The sequence below is a fragment of the Meles meles genome, chromosome 6 (genome assembly GCF_922984935.1).
Source record: "Meles meles chromosome 6, mMelMel3.1 paternal haplotype, whole genome shotgun sequence".
Classification (NCBI taxonomy): domain Eukaryota; kingdom Metazoa; phylum Chordata; class Mammalia; order Carnivora; family Mustelidae; genus Meles; species Meles meles.
Genome location: NC_060071.1, coordinates 31573143 through 31593049, shown reverse-complemented (window position 1 = coordinate 31593049; position 19907 = coordinate 31573143). Strand labels below are relative to the sequence as shown.

The 19907-nt window shown below is 50.7% G+C and overlaps 1 protein-coding gene across 3 annotated transcripts in view; it reads right to left on the bottom strand.

The window, feature by feature from the left end:
* TMEM266 (transmembrane protein 266) overlaps positions 1 to 19907 on the bottom strand; it is a 120976-nt gene that overhangs the window by 6957 nt on the left and 94112 nt on the right. For all 3 annotated transcript variants that reach the window (XM_046010190.1, XM_046010192.1, XM_046010193.1), the window contains one exon: positions 7907 to 8096. In XM_046010190.1, the coding sequence (XP_045866146.1) occupies positions 7907 to 8096 (190 nt within the window). The remainder of the gene's footprint in view (positions 1 to 7906; positions 8097 to 19907) is intronic.

Here is a 19907-nt window from a genome sequence, read left to right as displayed (position 1 = left end):
ATCCCCATCCCAGGCCAGTGTCAGCTTGCTGGTTTCAGCAGGCAGGGTCACGCATTCAGGAACACTCTTAATCTGGGTTCAGTGCAGGGATCAGAGCTTCCTCCGAACTCCGTGCTAACCAAGGATGCCCCATCTTCATCCACGCCGTTGGAAAAACCCAGCTCGGCCAGGCCCGATGTCTCTCCTGAGCTCTTGGCTGATCTGGCCAACGAGACAACTTCTCCTGCAGGACCTCCAGCCACCTCTGACGCATCATGTCTGCAACAGAGCTCAGTTTCTCCCTCCACCTCCATCTGGTGAATGGTTTTCTTGCCCACCCAGGCTGGGACCCTTGTCATTATGCGGTGCTCTCTTTCTTTACCAACAACCCAACTCCTACCAAGTTTATGACTAGTCCAGGGACCCCTGATGCCTCTGCTGTGGTCCGGTGGTCCAGCTGTAGGTCAGACCTCATGCTTTCCCCTTTGGACTCTTGTCATGGCTGTGGGTTTAGTGAATGGGATCACTAGCTCTGTGGATACGTATGACACTGAGCCCGGATCTCACCCAGGTGGCCACTGCACGTTTGTCCAGGCTGCATGTGCTCTCTCTACTCCAAAACTGGACCCACATGGGGCCTCAGAATGAGCTTGAAGACACATATCTGAGGGACACCTGGGTGGCTCAGATGGTTGAGTATCTGCCTTCGGGTTAGGTCATGATCCCAGGATCCTGGGATCAAGTCCTGCATCAGGCTTCCTGCTCAGAGGGGAGCTTCCTTCTCCCTCTGTTTCTGCCTACTTGTGCACGCTCTCTTTCTCTGTATCAAGTAAATAAATAATATCTTTTTAAAAAAAGATCTTTAAAAGATCTTTAAAAGATCTTTTTTTAAAAAGATATTATTTATTTACTTGATACAGAGAGAGAGCGCGGGCACAAGTAGGCAGAGAGGCAGGCAGAGAGAGAGAGGGAAGCAGGCTTCCTGCTGAGCAATGAGTCCGATGTGGGGCTCGATCCCAGGACTCTGAGATCATGACCTGAGTTGAAGGCAGAGGCTTAACCCACTGAGCCACCCAGGGCCCCTAAAAAATATCTTAAAAAAAAAAGAAATCTGAAAGAAAGGCCTGCCCAGACTCCTCTAGCAATGCTGGTGCTAGCCTTCCCTGCTCTCTGCCTCAAGCAGGCTCTCTTCTCCAGAACAGACCATCTGGGCTGGGGTTGTGTCCCCACCCACGGCAGGGGCTGAGAGCTTCTGAGGGCAGGGGCCACATCTTACTTGGCGTCTCCCTCGCACACAGCACAGGGCTTGGCACATGGCAGCCTCCACTCGATGGTGTTGACAGGACAGATGACCGTGTCTGGGTCAGAGGCCTTCAGGGCCTCCTGGCACCGTCCACCTCACCCTCTGCGAGGCCCTGTCATCCTACGGCACACAACCTTGCTCCCGGTCACTGCTACCTGCCTGGACACTAGTGACTGGTGGGGAAAGGAGGGGAAGCAAGTCCAGAGGCTTGTGGTGAGGAACAGGCTGCCACTGCCTCCACAGGGGGTCTGCTCACCTTTCACCTAAGAATAATCCCCTGCTTCTGGGTTTGTCTTGACTCAGCCCCAAGGAGCCCCAGGACCACAGAGGAGCCACCCCACACTGAGGACGGACGTCGCTCAGTACACAGGCTCCCGGACAAACCCACCGCCTTGTGATTCCGGGCAGATCCCTAGGCACCCTGAGTCTCAGCTACCTCCCAAGTAAAATGCGGATGAAACATCTGGATGCTGGTGAGCTGTGAGGTTTACTGAGATAACGAATGTCAAGTCTAGCCCGGGGCTGTTCCTCACCCCTCTGAATCCCGGCCCACGGTATTCCCAACCGACCCCAAAGTCTTGAGCCTTCTGTGGCGGCTGCTGCAGCTGCTCTTGGCTGCCTGGCACCTTTCTTCCTGGGGTGAAAGCATTCTGCAAATGCATCCTGACTAATCCGCCCAAAGCCCTTGGAGTGCTGGTCATGGCAAGGCTCATTATCTGTGTTTGCCCCTTGGGCGGAGCCCCAACCTGCCTGGCAAGGCAGAGGCTAAGAGAAAAGGTGTGAGTCAGCTGGGGCCCCTGGAGGGGGTGGAAGGAGCTGTGCTGTGGGGTGGGGTGCCAGAACCCCACATCCTGTGCAGACACAGCCCCCAATGCTCAGAGGGAAGCCCTGATTCTTGGTTTGGGGCTTCTGCTCCCTAACTCCACTATGCTACCCCATGCCTCGGCAGCCCTCACAGGAGAGCACCTGCTGTGTGCCATGCGTGAGGGCTGTGCCTATGACCAAAAGTCCAATACTTCTCAAAGAAGATATGCTTCTGCTACTGTTCTTATTCTGGAAAAACTGGGGCTCAGAGAGAGGACCAGCAGCATAATTGTGGGGCCCCTTGTTCAAAAAACAGGAAGGTCCAGAAATAAACCCATGCATATATGGCCAATTAATTTATGACTTTATGACAAAGGAGCCAAGGATATATAATTGGGAAAGGACAGTCTCTTCAGTCTCTTCAATAATGGTGCTGGGAAAACTGGACAGCCACATGCCAAAGAATGAAATGTTACTTCATAACAAAAATTAACTCAAAAAGGATTAAAGACCTAAATGTGAGACCTGAAACCATAAAACTCCTGAAAGAAAACATAGGAAGTCAGCATCTTGACATCAGTCCTGGCAGTGTTTTTTTGCATTTGACACCAAAAGCAAAGGCAATAAAAGTAAAAATATACAAGAGGGACTACATCAAACTAAAAAGCTTCTGCACAGCAAAGGAAACCGTCAACAAAACAAAAAGGCAACCTACTGAATGGCAGAAGATATTTGCAAGTCATATGATAAAGTCATATGTATAAAGAACTTTTACAGCTCAACAGCAAAAAGAACCAAACCCATTAAAAAGTGGATGGATCTGGATATTTTTCCTGAACAAGATATCCAGATGGCCAAGAGACACATGAAAAAATGCTCCACATCACTAATCACAGGGAAATGCAAATCAAAACCACAATGAGATATCACCTCACACTCGTCAGAATGGCTAAAATCAAAACCTTAAGAAACAACAAGTGCTGGCGAGGATGTGGAGAAAAGGAACACACCTGCACTGTTGGTGGAACGCAAACTGTTGCAACTACATGGAAAATGTATGGAGGTTCCTCAAAATATGAAAAAGAACTTCCATAGAATTCCACTTTGGGGTATTTATCCAAAGTAAACAAAAACACTGACTTGAGAAGAGGCACCCCCACATTCATTACAGCATTCATCACAACAGCCAACAATGTGAGTGTCTAGTGGTGGACGGATGAAGATGTGGTATATATGGACACACACACATGCATGCACACACGCACAACAGAATATTATTCAGCCACAAAAAAGAAAGCAATCACAGCACTTGCAACATGGATGGCCCTGGAGGGCATTACGCTAAGTGAAATAAGTCAAGCAGAGAAAGATAAATACTGTATGAGCTCACCTATGTGGAATCTAAAGACAAAACAAAAACAAGAAACTCGGAGCTCACAGACACAGAGAACAAACTGGTAGTTAGTGGTGGGGGCTGGGCGAAATGGGTGAAGGGAGTCAAAAGGTACAAATTTTGTTATGAGATAAATAAGCTTGGAGATATGGTGTTGCATGGTGACTACAGTTAGTAGTGATGTATTGCATTTTTGAAAGTTGCTGAGTAAATCTTAAAAGTTCTCATCAAGAGAAAAACACTTTGTAACTATTTTGTACACGTTAACTAGATTTATTATGATCATTTTGCCATATATATAAGCATGGGATCGTTACACAGTATACCTCAAAGTAATAGGCTATATGTCAATTACACACACAAAAAAAGCATTAAGAATTTCAAGAGGGTGACAGCAGAGCAGTGAACCAAGTTCAAGGCCCTGTGGAACACCCAGGGTCACCCAACCATGAAGCCAGTCCTACTCAGAGAGGTTAAGTCACTTGTTCAAGGCCGAGCTGAGATTCAAACCCAGTATGAGTCTTCCACTCTGGTCCCTTCCTCAGGATCGCTGTAGCCTACTCTGCCCTGACAGCTGCCTCACTACTTCATGCGAGGACCTCCTGGTCTAGCTCAACAGTTCTGGAGATCCTCTGGATCCTCAGGGTTCCCCAGTAATATTCCACTGTGTATATACACCCCATCTGCTTCATCCATCCACCACTGGACACTCACGTTGTTGCCCTATATTGGCTATTATGATGAATGCTGTAATGAATGTGGGGGTGCCTCTTCTTAAGTTAGTGCTTTTGTTTACTTTGGATAATAATACCCCCAAATAGAATTCTATGGAAGTTCTATTTTTAATTTTTTGAGGAACACGAGGAGGCCAGTGGTGGCAGAAACCCCAGCTGGTCTCCACAGAACATGGGCCTCTCCCTCCTAGGGTCCACATCAGAGCCAGCTCTGCTTGGCAGAGGGGAAGCCCAGACCCGCTGGTCTGGGGCACCTCTGAGGGTTTCTGTGAGTGCCAGGGCAGCACAGAGGGACTCTGGGGTTTGCCGTGATATACAGTGCACCCTGTAGCACTCTCACCAGCGGGTGTAATTCATAAATTATGGGCGAGGTTCAAGACTAATAAATTTGGGAGGGAAGTATTAATGACCACACAGGGCCACCGGGAACTTGGCAGGCCCCAAAGCCTGGAACTTTGCAGCCTGGGTTTTCAAAATGATTTGTGCCACAGCAAGTCTAAACAGAAGCTGGTCGGCGTTAGTCTGGGTCTGACCTGCTGACAACTGCTGAACCTCAGGAACCCCTCGGCACCCTGCCCGCCCTCTCCCGCAGCAAACACGGCCCCCTCCCCAAGCTCCTGTCACTTCTTGCTCAGTTCCGCAGGTTAATCCCCAGACTGCCTGTGCACGCTTGTGACGTGGTGGGCTTCAGAGCCCTCGCTGGCCTGATCGTCATCGGAAGAAACAAATGCTGCCCTTTCTCCATCCCCAGAGTGGCCTGGAGCACCCCTAGCTTGCTGGCCATAATTTCTAATGTCATGGAAATCCCTCCCTGGACACAGCTCCTGGTCAAAGAGAAATCAGCTGGGAGATGCCCTCTTTCCTGGGCCCATGGGAGGCTGTGAATCACCTTCACCACTTGCTAGCCCTCCTCCCCTGCTTCTGCCCTCTGCCTCAGAGGTGTTGGCTTTGCTACTGATGGCTCTAGAGGTTGTCTAGGAGGTGGCCCAAGAGCCACATGGGGGAACACATGGGGCAGGCGGCACAGACTGGGACTGGTGGAGGGCAGGTATGCATCTAAAGAGGAGGTGGTGGGGGTGTCACAGGAGAAAGAAAGGAGGCCAGGGTGGGGGTCCAGGACTAGATGGGAGGGGCATCTGCAGCTGCTCTCAGAGGCACAGGTTTGGCATCTCTCTGGGAGGCCTGAGTGCCATGTTCAGACACCCCCCAATCTGACCCCCAAGAGGGTTGGCACAGACCAGTGACATCCTGGCTGGTGATACAGAACTGGTCAAACTGACCCTAAGTGGACTTCAAGTGTGACCCAGCTTTCTCCAGTCTTACTCTGCCTCCTTCTTTTCCCTCCTGGAAGCCACATATAAGGGGTCTTGGTTCAGAACAGAAAAGCAGGGGTGGCCCCTTAGCACTCCACCCTGGTCTTACAGCTCCCAAGAACTACATTTTGTTCTGGATGTCACTCCAAGAGGAACCAAAACAGTGGAATGTTCAAGGAGGGACAAAACAGCAAAAACCTGGGGAGATTCTCCCCTGAGGACTGGTGTAGAAATGTAGTGACAGTCCCTGGACGAGAAAACACTCAAAGGCCAGTCTCCAAAAGGATGCCCTAGTGTGACACTATGTGTCAAATATACCTCAATAAAAGAATAAAATGAAAGAATGCCTCAGCCCACACCAATGAGTAAAAACTGCAGCCAAGTGGGAGAGGTAGGTACCTGGGGGCAAGACCTCAGCTCAGTCTGAGAATTACTTTTTTTTTTTTTTTTAAAGATTTTATTTATGAGAGAGAGTGTGTGTGCATGAATGGCAGGGAGGGACAGAGGGACAGGGAGAAGCAGACTCCCCGCTGAGCAGGGAGCCTGCTGGCTGTGGGGCTCAATTCCAGGACCCTGAGCCAAAGGCAGATGCTTAGTGGACTGAGCCACCCAGGTGCGCCTGAAGAATTACTTTCAAATAGGCAGAGCCATTTGAAGCTGAGTTGGTGTGGGCTTCCCTGGGAGGCTGGAGCACCTACGGTTAAAGGAAGGTAAACTGAGGCCAGTAAGAGTTTTAGATGGGATTAGTGCATCGGCTGGACTCCAAGAAGTCTCTCCCAGTGCTCAAATTCTACAGTTTTGAGGTGTGAAGTTCTCTCAGAAGATCATAATAGCAATCACCCCACTCCACAAAAGCCATTCCCAGTGCCTTACTCCAGAGCTTCCTCACACCCATCAGCTTCCTTGTGTTTCCTTAGAGGCAGTCAGAGCTGGAGCTGTGAGTCCACTTTACAGAAGGGAACACTAAGCCTCAAGTCATAGAGCTGTGGAGTAGCAGAGTCTGGGGCTCCAGCCTCCTGCCTCTCAACTGCCCAGCCCTGACTGGCTGTCCTGGCAAGGGGAACATGGCATGGCAAGGTGAAGGGGCCCTTGACCAAGCTCGGGTTTAGGGTCCTACAGCCTGGGTTCCAAGCTCAGCACCATCATTTCCAGTGTGTGACCCTGTGAAATTCTTTTGATCTCTTTGGGTCTGAGTTTCCTGCTCCACAGGAGACAAAGGAGGTGTGAGGATTCAATCAGCTCACACTGTGAAAACTTCCCTTGGATGGGTTTGATAAACTTTAGTTCCTTTACCTTTAGATAGATAAACAAACAACCCCATAAAGGTGAATTATTCTGAATTATTAGGGGAGGTCAATATTTAAAAGAATTTCTTAGTAAAGTGAAATAACCCCTTACCCATCATTTTAGTGGTAACATTTCAGGTGCAAGTTAGGAAGGGAGGACTCAGACATGAACAGGAAACGTGCCTGGTGGGGGTGGGGTCTGTGTTGGGAGCTCTCAGGATCCCTTTGGGGCCCTAAGGTGGGCACGGATCCCGCCCCCTGCCTGGCTCCCAATGCCCCTGAGCCGAGGTAGATCCCTGGCCTGAGCCTGTTAGAACATAGCCTCCTGAAAGCCTGCGAAGACCCAAACCTGACACATCTGTGTCCCCAGGTGCGGGTATTTTCACCCCATCACAAAACAATACCGGGCATTTGTGGGGCTGTTTGCAGCTCCGGAGGCCACGTGCACCGGCTTCCCTGAGCCTCCCAACAACCCTGTGAGGAAGGCTCGCATTGTGCATTGTTCGCATTTATTAGCTAGCAAAACCAAGGCTCAGAGGATTAAGTCCCCTGTCTGAGGTGACACCGCTCGCCTTCTATTCAGTGCCCTGGGTCATGCCCCGTGCTCCCATTTCCATTAATATTACCCGCCCATCCATTTGCTACCAGCGCCAAGACAGGTTTCTGGGCCGTACAGGCCGTGGCCCTAGGCCTGGACTTCCTGTCTGGGCCCTTGCGGGCTGCGCAGTCCAGTAAGGGTCTCAGGTCTCCGGCTTGAAGCCTAGCTCTGCCATTTATTGGTGATGCACCTTTACGACTTTTATTTCATCCACAAAAGTCAAGTCATACTTCGTATTGGTTCTGAGGACCGGGGAGATAACGCATGCAAAGCAGGCCAGAGGCCCACAGACATGAAATGGGTACAAGTCACTAGGATCATTTGGAGATTGGGTCGAGGTATCTTGGCTAAATGCTTGCTCCCAGGCTCAGAAAGGTCGTCCTGCACCGTCCACCCCGCCATCGGAGCCCCGCCCGAGTCTCCCCGAGACGCAGGCAGCTCAGCACAGAGCCCTCGCTGGGGCCGGGCCGGGCCGCGGGGGCGGTGGGGGGCTCACCGGGCGAAGGCTGCAGCTCCTCCACGACGCTCTCGGCCGCCGTCTCCTCGGCCCACGTGCCAGCCTCCACCACCTTGTAGCGGCTGCGCGGCTGACTGAGCACGTGAGGGGCCTGCAGCGCCGCCTCGCGCTCCGCAGCCAGGTCCAGGTCCTGCTGCGCCAGGTGCGCCCGCAGCTGCCGGATCTCAAACTGCAAGAGGAGAGGAGCGGTGGGGGCGGGGGGCGCGGGGCCGGGCGGGGGCGCGCGGGGGCGGGCGGAGCCTGAGCCTGAGCCTCGGGGGCGGAATCCGCAGGGTGGGTGGGGTGGCCACGGGTCTGGATCTCAAGAGCCTTGGGCGTTTCTGGAGCCTTTCCAAGTACTACAGCGTGTTCCTGTGTCTCATTCCTGCAATATTGTACAGTCTCGCCGCATTGGGAAGACAAGGTGGCCATGAGAGGAAACACGGCCGTGGTCTGTGGGAAGGGCGCTGAAGGAGGGATCGGAAAACCTGGGTTGGAATCATTTTCTGGTTTCTTGCCTAAATGTGTGAACCAGATGGTGCTTGTCAAAGCGAAAGCCATAGTCAGGGATCTTAGACGGATGCTGAATGGAAGACCGCATGCCCTTGAACAAACGGCGCCAGCCTAACCAGCCTTGGGAGCCCACCCTGGCATCCTGTGCTGGCTGGGCTGTCTGTTCATTGGCCATTTGTCTTCCAGCAACACCCACTCCCCTCTCCTAGGAGGTGTTCAGAAAGGACTGGGCTCCATTCCCCGCTCTGCCGCTTTCTGGCCCTGTGGCCTCGGTTCCCTTGTCGGTATAATAAGGGGTTCTCACCCACTGGATCTCTTTAAGGACATGAGTGCTAAGTAAGGGCTGTGTAAAACACTGCACATATTTTGATTTTGGTTAATTTTATTATTGTTGTTGGGGGAACCAAAGAGGTTCCCAAATGCTTCTTGGGTTTGTGGCTGAAATAGCTGTTCACACTCTGGGACCTTTCTGGGCCATCTGGGCCAAGCCAACAGCTTGGGTCTGACATTTAAGGGCCTGGCTGTGGGCTCAGCGGCCAGGAGAGCTTTCACTGCCACCTAGTGCCCCAAGCACACATTGCATCGCTGCGCACAACCTGCTGGTAAAGGCCTGAAGCAGGTGTGTGGGAGCTTCCGTGGGCGGGCAGGGTGGTCCCAGGGAGGCCCAGTGTCTGGGATCCCTACCTAGATTACCTACTTGCTCGATACTCAGCGTCCAGCCCTAACCCCTCCCTCTAAAGTTAGCTTCGCACCTCCAACTCCTACCTGATGGCAACACGGAATTGGGAGATAGGAATCACAAACCCAACCTGGTCAGAATAGGACTCTTCACTATATCCAAGAACTTGCTCCTCAGGTGGTTTTATCTCATCTTAGCTGGAGCCAAAAATGTCATCACCTCCCTCGCTTCCTTGCTTTCCCTGCCCCACCCTCCAGTCTGTCCCTGTGTCTGGCTCCACCTCCAAGTGCTACCCCAAGCCTGTCTACCCCCCTCCACCTCCACCACTTGGGCAACTGCAACTTCTACAGCCTTTTACCATCCCCAATAGGAATCAGTGGGATTCTCACAAACCTAGATCAGATCATGTCACCCCCACCTTGTCTACAGACCTCAACTGGGAGAAAACCCAAGTCCTCACCCTTGACTTACAAAGCAGGTACACCATCTGGCCCTGCCCATCTCAGACCTGCCCCATGCCCCCACAAGGTAGCCATCCATGTACTTTGTCACACCAGCCTCTTGAATGCTCTGCATTGTACTTATCACCTGATATTTAAAAATCTATTTTAATATTTTTCTTTTGGTGTCAGTGAAATGCACAATTAAACCACTCACTAACATTAGGGTTGCCAGGCAACAGACTGACATCGGGGCAACCTCCCAATGTCAGTGTCCACATATTTTGTCTCCAGAACCACTCAGTTTTTCAGAAAACCCATCAGCCTCTGGCTGCCTCTGTGCTGGGAGCCAGGCAGGGGAATGGGGTAAAGGATCCCACTATTACATGGAAGGGTTTTCACTGAATCCTTGGTTTCAGCCCTGCACCTCTCCCCAGGCCCTTTTCTAACCCAGGGCCTACCTGCAGAGCCCTCTGGTTCAGTTTCTCCAGAGAACAAACCTCTGTGATTCCTGTACGGTAGAGAGATGTAGTCTCTTGGCTTTGTAGGATTGGGAGGGAGTCTAGGGGCTCAAATGTTGTGTGTACAGCTTCCCGTTCATTTACCCCCTTCCTCCCAAACTCTCAGGGATTCTGAGGGGAGAATTAGCCCATTTCCCTCACTATCCTCCATAGGCTCTTTCGTTATAAATTCTCCACTCTGGTAGATTGGTTACCCCTTTCTCATCCTCTGTCCATTTCCCTCAAATCCACTGAAATCTCTATCCTCTTTGTTGTTATGAACAGGCCTTCCAAGGACACTTTCTTAATTCTTATGTGTTTATGGTTTTTTAAATTATCATTTTAGTGGAGTTTGGGAAAGATCAGATAAATATGTGTGGTCATTCTACCATTTTCTTTAAGGACTGCCTATTGGTTTTCCCTCTCTTACTGCAGTGATAGTACACTGGTTTAAAAAAAAAAAAAGCCTGATGAGTAGTTCATACTAACCTCTGTGGTGTAGATACTCCTCCAAGACCAACTGCAAACTACCAACACAATGTCATGGATAGCTGGGAAGAAGTGTACTTAACCGGCCCCCAGGAATGAGAGCTCCAGCCCATGACCGCAGCCCTCCACCCCTTAATAAAATATAGTCTCTGTAAGAGCGGGGATCTTGTCTGTTTTGTTGCCTGGTAGAGAGAAGGCACTCAATAAATATTGTTAGATAAATGAATGCATGAACTAATTAGCTTTTCTCAATTCTGTGATTTCAGACTGAGCCCCAATCCTAGCCCAAAGATGAGACAAAGTCTGAGCCCTGACCCTGCTCACACACTAAGCTCTGACCACGGTCACAAACTGAGCTCCAACCATAGTTATGCTGTGAACCCTACGCCTGCTCACACACTGAGTCCCAGGCCTGATCCCATACTGAGCCCTAACGCTGCTCTTGGTCTAGGCTCTGACTCTAGACTTCAAGAACCCAGTACTCGAATGGGTCTCTTATTTGCAGAGGCTGAGAGAGTGAGGCTGGCTTACTACGGGGTGGCCTTCTGTTCATGGGGAGAGAGGTCAAACCACCCCTCTGGCAGCAAGTTCTCAGAGGTCCCATAGGGCTGATGAGGCAACCCTCCTGAGCTCTACTGGGGCTGGGAGCCCCTCTTACCCAGGCTGATCTGAACTTCCCATGGGCATACACAGCCCACTTTCTCCAAGGCCGCTCATCAGGGCCAGGAGGCTAATGGCCTCCTAGGCCACTCTGAACAGATGCATTATTGATAACTTGTAATTGATCCAGAGCTGCCCATGAGTATCCCACTGGAATTTAGGCCAGACAGCCAGAGGCCAGGGCTTGCCCAGCCCCAAGCCCACATGTGCAGACATAGGCACATACATTAAAACAAGTTTTAGGCTAGAGATATGAACCCCAAGTGTATGGGAATTCTCCTAGGCAGGCATGCATTCATTCATTCACTCATTCAGGTAAAGCATGGTGAGGGCTATGTTAAAACTCTATTAGGTGGTTTGGAATGGAAATGCCTCTCCCAGCTTGGAAGTGAGTCCTCAGTGGCCCCAAGTGAGGGGGGGGGCATGTTTGCTGCACTGCAGTAAATCTCCCATGACAGTCCCAGGGGCTGACCCTGGGTGGCATTTGTTGCAGGGGAGGCCTGGTGTGTCTGCAAGACAGAAGACTGGGAGGTAAGAGAGGCTGGGGAGATCAGCAGGGGCCACTCCAGGCAGAGCCCGCTAGCCACAGTAAGATGTGATAAGGATGTTAGCCTTTTTGAAAAAAGCGACAAGAAGCCCCTGAAATCTTTTGAAGAGAAGGCAGAGTGCTGGAGGAGGTGGTGTGCTGATTCAGAGGAGCGCTTTGGAAGGCCCATGCTGGCAGCAGAGCGGAGAAGGACTGGACGGAGATGGGCCAGGGTGGAAGTAGGACGAACAGTCGAGATACTCCTTCTGCAGCCCAGGCCTGATGACCAGAATTTGGACTGGGGTGGAGACAGTGGAGACAGGAGGTGAAGAAATTATTGAGGAGGCCAAAGTGTCAGCATGGGCGTGCACTGGAATGGGTGAAGGAGAGGGATGTAATTTTACAATCTTCAGAGGGTATGGTGGCTGGATGCTCTCAGGCCTTGGCCCAAGGAGGAAGGACAGACGCTTTACAGGGAAACTGCAGATAGCTCTGTGGCTCTCAGCTCAGCCCAGCTCAGTTCCAGGGGACTGGCAGGGCCCTGGGATGCTCAGAGCCTGGCTGCTGCTTTCCCTATACTGAACAAGACTATGTGTGCTTCCCCAGCTGACCAAAAGTCTGTCAGGCGTCCTAGGATATCAGGACCTAATTAGTCAGTGGGTAAATTGGGGCTCCAGGTGGGAAGGAGTCTCTGTCCTGGGAGACAGGGTAGGGGAAAAGCTAAGACTACAGGATGCATCAGAAGCAAAGCCAGGCCCAGACCCCAGGCCTCTGGCCTCTAGCTTCACAGACTTTATATCAAGGTGAAGCCTTCGGGACAAGATGAAAGAGACTGAGCTCAAGCGGTACACAGAGGGCTTGATGGCTACAGGGGCTAGGAAAGAGCAGGAGGCTCCCAAGTGGGGAGAAAGTAAGGGCTGGAGGAGGCAGGAGCCTGAGTTCTCAGCCTATTGCCCTCCCTCACTCTGACTTGTGGCGAGTCTCTTCCTTTTTGGCCCTCGGTTTTTCTGTGTGTTCAATACAGCAAATAGACTAGCTGAACTCTGAAGTCTGGGACCCCAGCTGAGGGAATAAAGCACAAAGGACAGGAAGCTCCTGTCCTGAGGGCCACCTCAGCTCCCTGATGAAATGCCCCATTCCCAGAGGGCTGACTCTTTACAGAAAGATAACATAATCCAGAATCCCTAAAGCACATTATCAACAATGTGTAGCACACAGTAAAAATTACTATTCATGCAAATAAGCAAAAAAAGAATTGATTATAAAAACATAGAGCAGTTCAGGGACACCTGGGTGGCTCAGTCGGTTAAGTCGCTGCCTTCGGCTCAGGTCATGATACCAAGGTCCTGGGATCGAGTCCCGCATTGGGCTCCTTGCTCAGCAAGGAGCCTGCTTCTTACTCCGCCTCTGCCTGCCACTCTGCCTGCTTGTGCGCTCGCTCACGCGGGCTTGCCCGCGCGCGTGCTTGCTCTCTCTCTCTGACAACAACAACAACAACAACAACAAAAACATAGAGCAGTTCAGAGACTGCTTAGAATTTCCACTGAAGATGACTTAGGCCTATTTGAGTTAGCAGATAAGGACTTCAAAATAACTGTGATTAATATGTTAAAGTGGGGGAAAGATGAACAAAATGGATGTAACATTTCAGCAGAGAAACAGAACCTGTAAGAGGAATCCAGTGGAGCTCCTAGGACTCAATATGCAATGTCTGAGATTGGGTTTTCCACTGAGATTGGGTTTAGCAGCAGACTGGACATGGTAGAAGGTAAGACTGTTGAACTTGAGGATAGGTCTATAGAAAAATATTGAAACTTATGGCCAGAAAAGAAGGGAAAAAAAGGGAGAGTGAGTGAACAGAAGAGGGTGTAAGATGGGAGGCATGCTCCAAGCGCCAAACATGCAACCAGAGCTCCAGGGGGAGGACGGAAGGATGAGACAGAAGCAATTGGTCAAGAAATCGTGGCCAAGAACTTTCCAAATCTAATGAAAAATATCAATCCACAAATTCAAGAAACGCAGAATCCTAAGCAGGATAAACACAAAAACCCCACCCCTGGACACTCTGCAGTCAAACTGCTGAAAACAGGGAAGAAGGAACACCCAGGCTCTCAGGGCTTGCCTGGGCCTCCAGCGCTGAAGGCACATGGGGAAATAAAGACCATTCTGAGACCCAGGAAGAATGAAAGTGCAGTCACAGCCCTTCTTAATGTGCATCATTAGCTAAGTATTTCTATCAGATAACCGGACCAGATCCTCCAGGATCCACAGGGAAGCCCTTGGTGTGCATTACAGAGGAGTCAGGCTCCTTCCACTGGGGCTGGGCTTTTAGTGCCTGCCCAGGTGGGGCCAGACCCCTGGGGCGGCAGGGCCGGCACACCCAGTCCATCTCTGCCTTTAATGGTCTGGTTTGTGGAGTACACTTGACACAGCCTTGGCCTGATCAATGCACACTCCGGCCAGAAGCTGGACGGTATCTAATGCAACAGCAATAATTTTCTTCCATCCTATTAGTGCTGTCTGCACAGAATGCCCTGCCTTCAAACCTATCTGCCATTGGGATGGCATCCAATGTTTATTTCCATTAGTTTTGCCATTGTTGGTAACAATAAAAATCAGGAGACAGTTGCAAACTAATGATTTAGGAGCGGGGGAAGCTGAATTCGACCTTGGCCCCTTTCCATCCATTGTGAAGATGACTGGTAGTTGGCCATAAATTTAAATTATGGCAAAAGGATAACATAAGTTATTCCTCTGATGGCTAATTTTATCAGCTAAATAGGCCTGTCATTAAAGCTATCTGCTGTTTTACAAATCACTTCCCATGCTTAAACACACACACACACACACACCCCACACACACACTTCCCTTCCCACAGTGGAATCTTGAATAATCCAGGTAACAAAGACAATTGTGCTGAGCTGGGGACTTGTGGCTGCTCCAGGAAAAAAGAGGGGACTCTCTGGAATGAGCTATCAAGCACCACCCCCAGAACCAGGATGGGACCCCTTTTTTATGGTTTCCAATCTCTTGATGGTCACAGAGGCTCTGCTCTGAGTTGGCTGCCCAGCCTCAAAGGTAAGAATTTGTGCAGCCATTGGCCTTCTGTCAGGGGTGCTGAGTACCAGGGAGCTGTGGGTGCAGAGCAAGGCCCCCAGGTCACCTCCCACGACCTAACAAGTGGACAATAACCCCCTGCCATGAGGGTAGAGTGGATGGAGGGAGAGGTGGGGGGTGGGAGGGGGAGGAGCAGGACACCACGCCTCCTGCCACTGCCTACCACCACTGGAAATGCCTGTTGCTTGAGGTCAATGGCAGATAGGTTGTTTGAGGTCTGTTTCTTCTAGAAAAAGGCCAGGGAGACTTGCACCACCTAGGGAGGATAACTAAATGTGACTGTGTCCATGGGACTAGGGAGAGGGGCAGAGAACGTCGTGAGCCATGGGCGTCATTTCAGATGACTGTTGTCTTCTTGGGCACATAGACCACTTCAGTCAGCCTCTGGTGCCTCAAGTGTGCCTGTGTGACTGAGTCCCACTTACAAAATGGGGGCAGAAGCCTGACTAACTGCACAACTCTCTACTTCTCCCCCCGTGAAGGGAGAAAGCCCCAAGGACTTAGAAGCAGCAATTAGAAAATGACCCGCTCCTGGAGGCCAGAGTGACCGGGGACTGGGGAGCCATCACCAGCTATTCATGGCAACTGCACCAGGCTGTGATGTGAGTGACAAACTACTCTTGTGTTAGGCCACTGTGATGTCTGGATTTGTCTGAAGTAGCAGCTTGTGTTACTCCTGCCAGTGACTTGTCCAGACACCCTGTTTCTGGCGTAGGCAGATGGACCCGATGCTGAGTTCCATTCCCCACCCGCCACCACAAGGCAACCCCGGGCAAGCAACGGCCTCTCTCAGTCGTTGTCTTTCCATTTACAAAGGGGTTAATAAAGCCTAGCCTATGCACTCTGACTGTAAAGTCAAAGGAAGCTAAAATACACAGGGGTGCATTTGTAAGTGGTCACAATTATATGAGTGATTATTTTACTCTCTTTCCATTTTTTTTTTTTTACATTTACGGAAAGACTCCAGTAGACCAGACGTTATATATGATACTTGAATTAGTCTGATCCTTACAGCATCCTCATGACATAAGCCTTGTTTCCTCCATTTTTTCCAACAGGGAAACTGAGGCCCAGGTATTAAAGGGGAGATTAGCCGCTGGCAGAGCAGAGGTCAGAAACTTGCTTGCTGGCCCCTGGTCTAAGCAGACTCCCTCCACCCCTCCGGGCTGCCCCCACAGAGGACTCCTTATTCAGGGACTGATGCTGGCCCAAGGCCCAAGGCTGTCCTAAGGGGTTCACAGAGCTCCATGTGCCTCCTTGCAGGCTGGGCCTCAAGTCACCCTTGATACCTGGGTTTTCGTGAATGGTCTCAGGGTGAACGGTACTGAGGAAAGAGAAATTAACTTTCTTCCATCCTTCCCACAGGACCCAGCAGAGAAGAGAAATACATTTTGACAGTGAGCCAGGCTGGATCCTATTAACTCTAGGCCAAAGGCAAAGCTTACGGGGCAAAGAGCAGGTACAACAGGGACTTCAGAATATGTCTCAGAATTAGAGCTAGATCTTGCACACAGCTGTACATAAACCCTCAGAAGCGGTTTCTTAAGATGAGCTGGAAGAATATATCATTGCAGTGACTTAACCATTGCACCTCAGTTTTAATTTCTGAAGCGGCCAGTACACAGAGACAAAGAACTCACACTATCTCTCCGAAGGACAGTAACTGGCATCCCGCCTCTGGAGTCCATCTGTGTACCGGCAAGATTAACTCCGAAGAAAATCTGGCCAGGATCCAGACAGAGAACAAAATACAAGAGAAAGGGGAGGAACTTTCCACAGAGGGTCTGAGGCTGTCTGCTCCCGTCACAGAAGGGAGCAATCTGGAAGCAGGCCGCCGAAGGCCAGCCAGGGCTTCAGAAAGGTAAGACTGCCTAACAGAATCTCCTCCTTCTCACTGGCCCCAGATTTGCAGGAGGAATTTGTTAAGGATGAGGTGAGCCTAGCAGGCAGAAGAGATGCTGGAAATGAGGGAAACACCGTGTCCTGTCTCCCTGTGAAGACCAGAGGCCCGTGTGGTCCCGGACGCAGGGGGAGACTGCAGTGAAGGGGTAAGAGACCCTGTTTCCATCCTCATCTCCTAATTGCTGTGTGATGTTGGGCACACCTCTCCCCTTCTCTGTGCCTCAGAGCGCCCCCATGTGCCAAATCTAGGAGTGTGTCAGATGCCTACAGACACTTTCATTTATAACATAAGGTGGTCCTGGGGCACAATGGGTGTGCCTGTGGTAAGAAGGGAGCTGCCACGTGGCACAGAAGATCAAATGTACAAGATATTCATGCAAGAAACCAGCAAACTATGTCACCCAAGAGTCTCTACAGGGTCACAGCGACAAGCAATTTAAGCCTTCTAAAAAAGCCAAGATGAATAAAACAGAGTAACTTTACAGAGCAGAGATCAGACAACGTCAGACGGTGAGAAGTCATGTTGACAGCAGGTACCCTCGATGTGATGTGATGTGACAATCTTCCTCCCCCAAAACCCATTACTCCAGTTTAATCATGAGAAAAACATCAGACAAATCCCAGTCATGGGGCGTCCTACGCAATATCTGAACGGTATTCCAAATGGTCGGTCATCAAAAACAAAGTCAGAGGAACTTTTATAGCCAGGAGGAGCCTAAAGAGATATGATAACCACACGTATTGCGGTGTCCTGAATGGGACCCTGGAACAGGTCAAGGTCATTAGCTAGAAACTACAGAAATCAGAACAATGTATGGACTTTAATAATGACACACCAATATCAAGTCCTTAGTTGTAACAAATGCATGATACTAATAGGAGATGTTAACAGGGAAATTGGGTGTGGGGGACATGGGAACTCTGTACCATCTTCACAACTCTTCTATAAATCTAAAACCATTCTAAAAAATAAGTTTATTTTAAAAAGAGCTAAGATGAATAACCTCTTGGGAAATATTTACACAGATACACCCCAGGAAGAGAGTGGGATGAATACAAATTGACTGTTTCATTTAATCTGAGATCCTAAACATTTCATGGGAACTTTGGTAAATTTCAGCATTTTAGGTAGCACTTATGAATCTGATGTGGAAACTGCTTTATTAAACTGAGAATTCCAGCAGGATGAGAGAGCGCAAGAGTTTTTGACAAAGAGGGATTTGGGGGTGGCAGGGAGATGGGTACAGTGGGAGAGTCTGGAAATACCACCAAGATGGCTGAGCGCCGCTATATCTGTCCCTGTCCAAGAGCTGCGCTCAGGCTGTGGTTTAAAGACACCCTGGGGCATCATCTGGCCAATGTCTTCACCAAGCATCGAGAAGTGACATGGGTAGAAAAACGACATAGAATGCGACCCTAAGCAAGGTGGGCTGGGAAAGAATAGTGTTCCATTAGGACAGCTGGGTCTATTCTTGGCTCTCACAGCCCTCAACTAGCTGTGAGCTCTCGGGCGAGTCACCCACACCTCAGTCGTCTTATCCATAAAATAAATGGGTGTACATGCGGGAGAAGGGGTGGGTGGTGGTCACTATTCATCGTGGGTCAGGCTTTAGGCTACACCATGTCACAACCATTCTTCATGGAATTTGTCACTATTTCTCTTTTTCAGATTAGGAAAACCAAGGACCACACAGGTCCCATCAGTGACCAAAGCCACAAGGCCCATCAGTGGCCAAGCTGGCTTTGCACTCAGGTCTGCCCCTAAAGTCTATTCTCAACCATTCCGGGCACTCTTCTCTCAAAGTGTCTGGCCGTCCTGGATGTGTCGTGAGCCAGCACTCTCATTTCTTTATGGCTGTTTGTAACTCAGTCAAATCTCAAACCTGGTCCTGAAGAGAGCTGGGAATGAGGTGCCCACGTGCCCCACCCCATAGAGAGGGCAGTGCTCAGCTTTGGGACAGAAGCAGCCCTGGTTTCTCTGCTCTTATCGGCTCCTCCCGCCTTCCCTGCGACCCACTGGGATTCCAGCCCAGCTGGCCCTTTTTGCTGCCTCAACTAAGATGACAGGTTTCAGGTGTTTTTTAAATTAAAATGGTTTGTTTCTGCTCATCTCTTTTCCAGATGTCATTACCTAGAGGAAATCTGTCTTTATTTATTAGCTCTTTCCTGTGCAGAATCCAAGGGAGTCTCCCCTTGGCCAGGACACTTGGGAGGGAGGCCACATGTGGGGTCTCTGTGGGCTGAGGATGGGGGTCCTGGTGGAAAGAACTGGGGGTGGGGCTGCCGGTAGGGTTTTCTCTCAGCCATGTGGCCCACGCGCTGTGACTGTGAGGCTTGCAGTGGGTCAGCTTGTTCTCTGCCAGGCTGGAGGGCTGTGTGAGAGCTTATGAAGAGCAGATGTAGTACTCTGTTGCTGTCTGTCACGTGGCCAACTGCAGCCACGTGGTGTTCATTTTCCCATTAGTAGACTGAAAGCTGCCTGACCAAACTCCACCAGATCCTGGCTGACACCCAAATCTATCCTCTTGCCTCCTCCTCTAGACCTCTGTCTGCTCTGAACCCAGGCCTCTCCCCGCCGGGTGGCTGAGAAAGCCTCTCAGCCCAGGCTTCTTATCTCCATTCCTCACTCTTGCCCATCCCACCTCCAACAGCAGCCAGAGAGATCCATCCAAAACTCCAACCTGAGACTTCCCACCCCTGCTTCTAAGACCCCAGGCCTCCCCTTTCCCTACAGGATGGAGCCCAAATTCCTAGATCAGCCATGTAGGTCCTTCCCAAGCCAGCCTCCTCCTCCCTGAATGGCCTTGAGCTCCCCTGGTACAACACCCACTCTAATGCCTCACCTGTCCCCTCTGCCAGGCACTCTTCTCCAAGTGGCCCTGTCCAATACCAGCTCCTCTGGAAACCCATCCGCTTCCCTGCCCCCCGGCATGCAGAACTCCAGACATGTCCCTGCCCCAGGCATGCGCCAGACTGCCCGTTTGTTTTTGGGCCTGCCAGACTTGAGCCACCCAGAGCCTCCTGGGGGTAGGGGCTAAATCCTCACCACCACAGTGCCCCCAGTGCCCAGCACAGGCCGTGATGGTGCTGGCAAATTAGATGCACGGGTGAGAGTGAAGCTGATGCCAACCACTGAGGGACTAGAACACTGGTCTTCCCAGGTCCACAACCCTG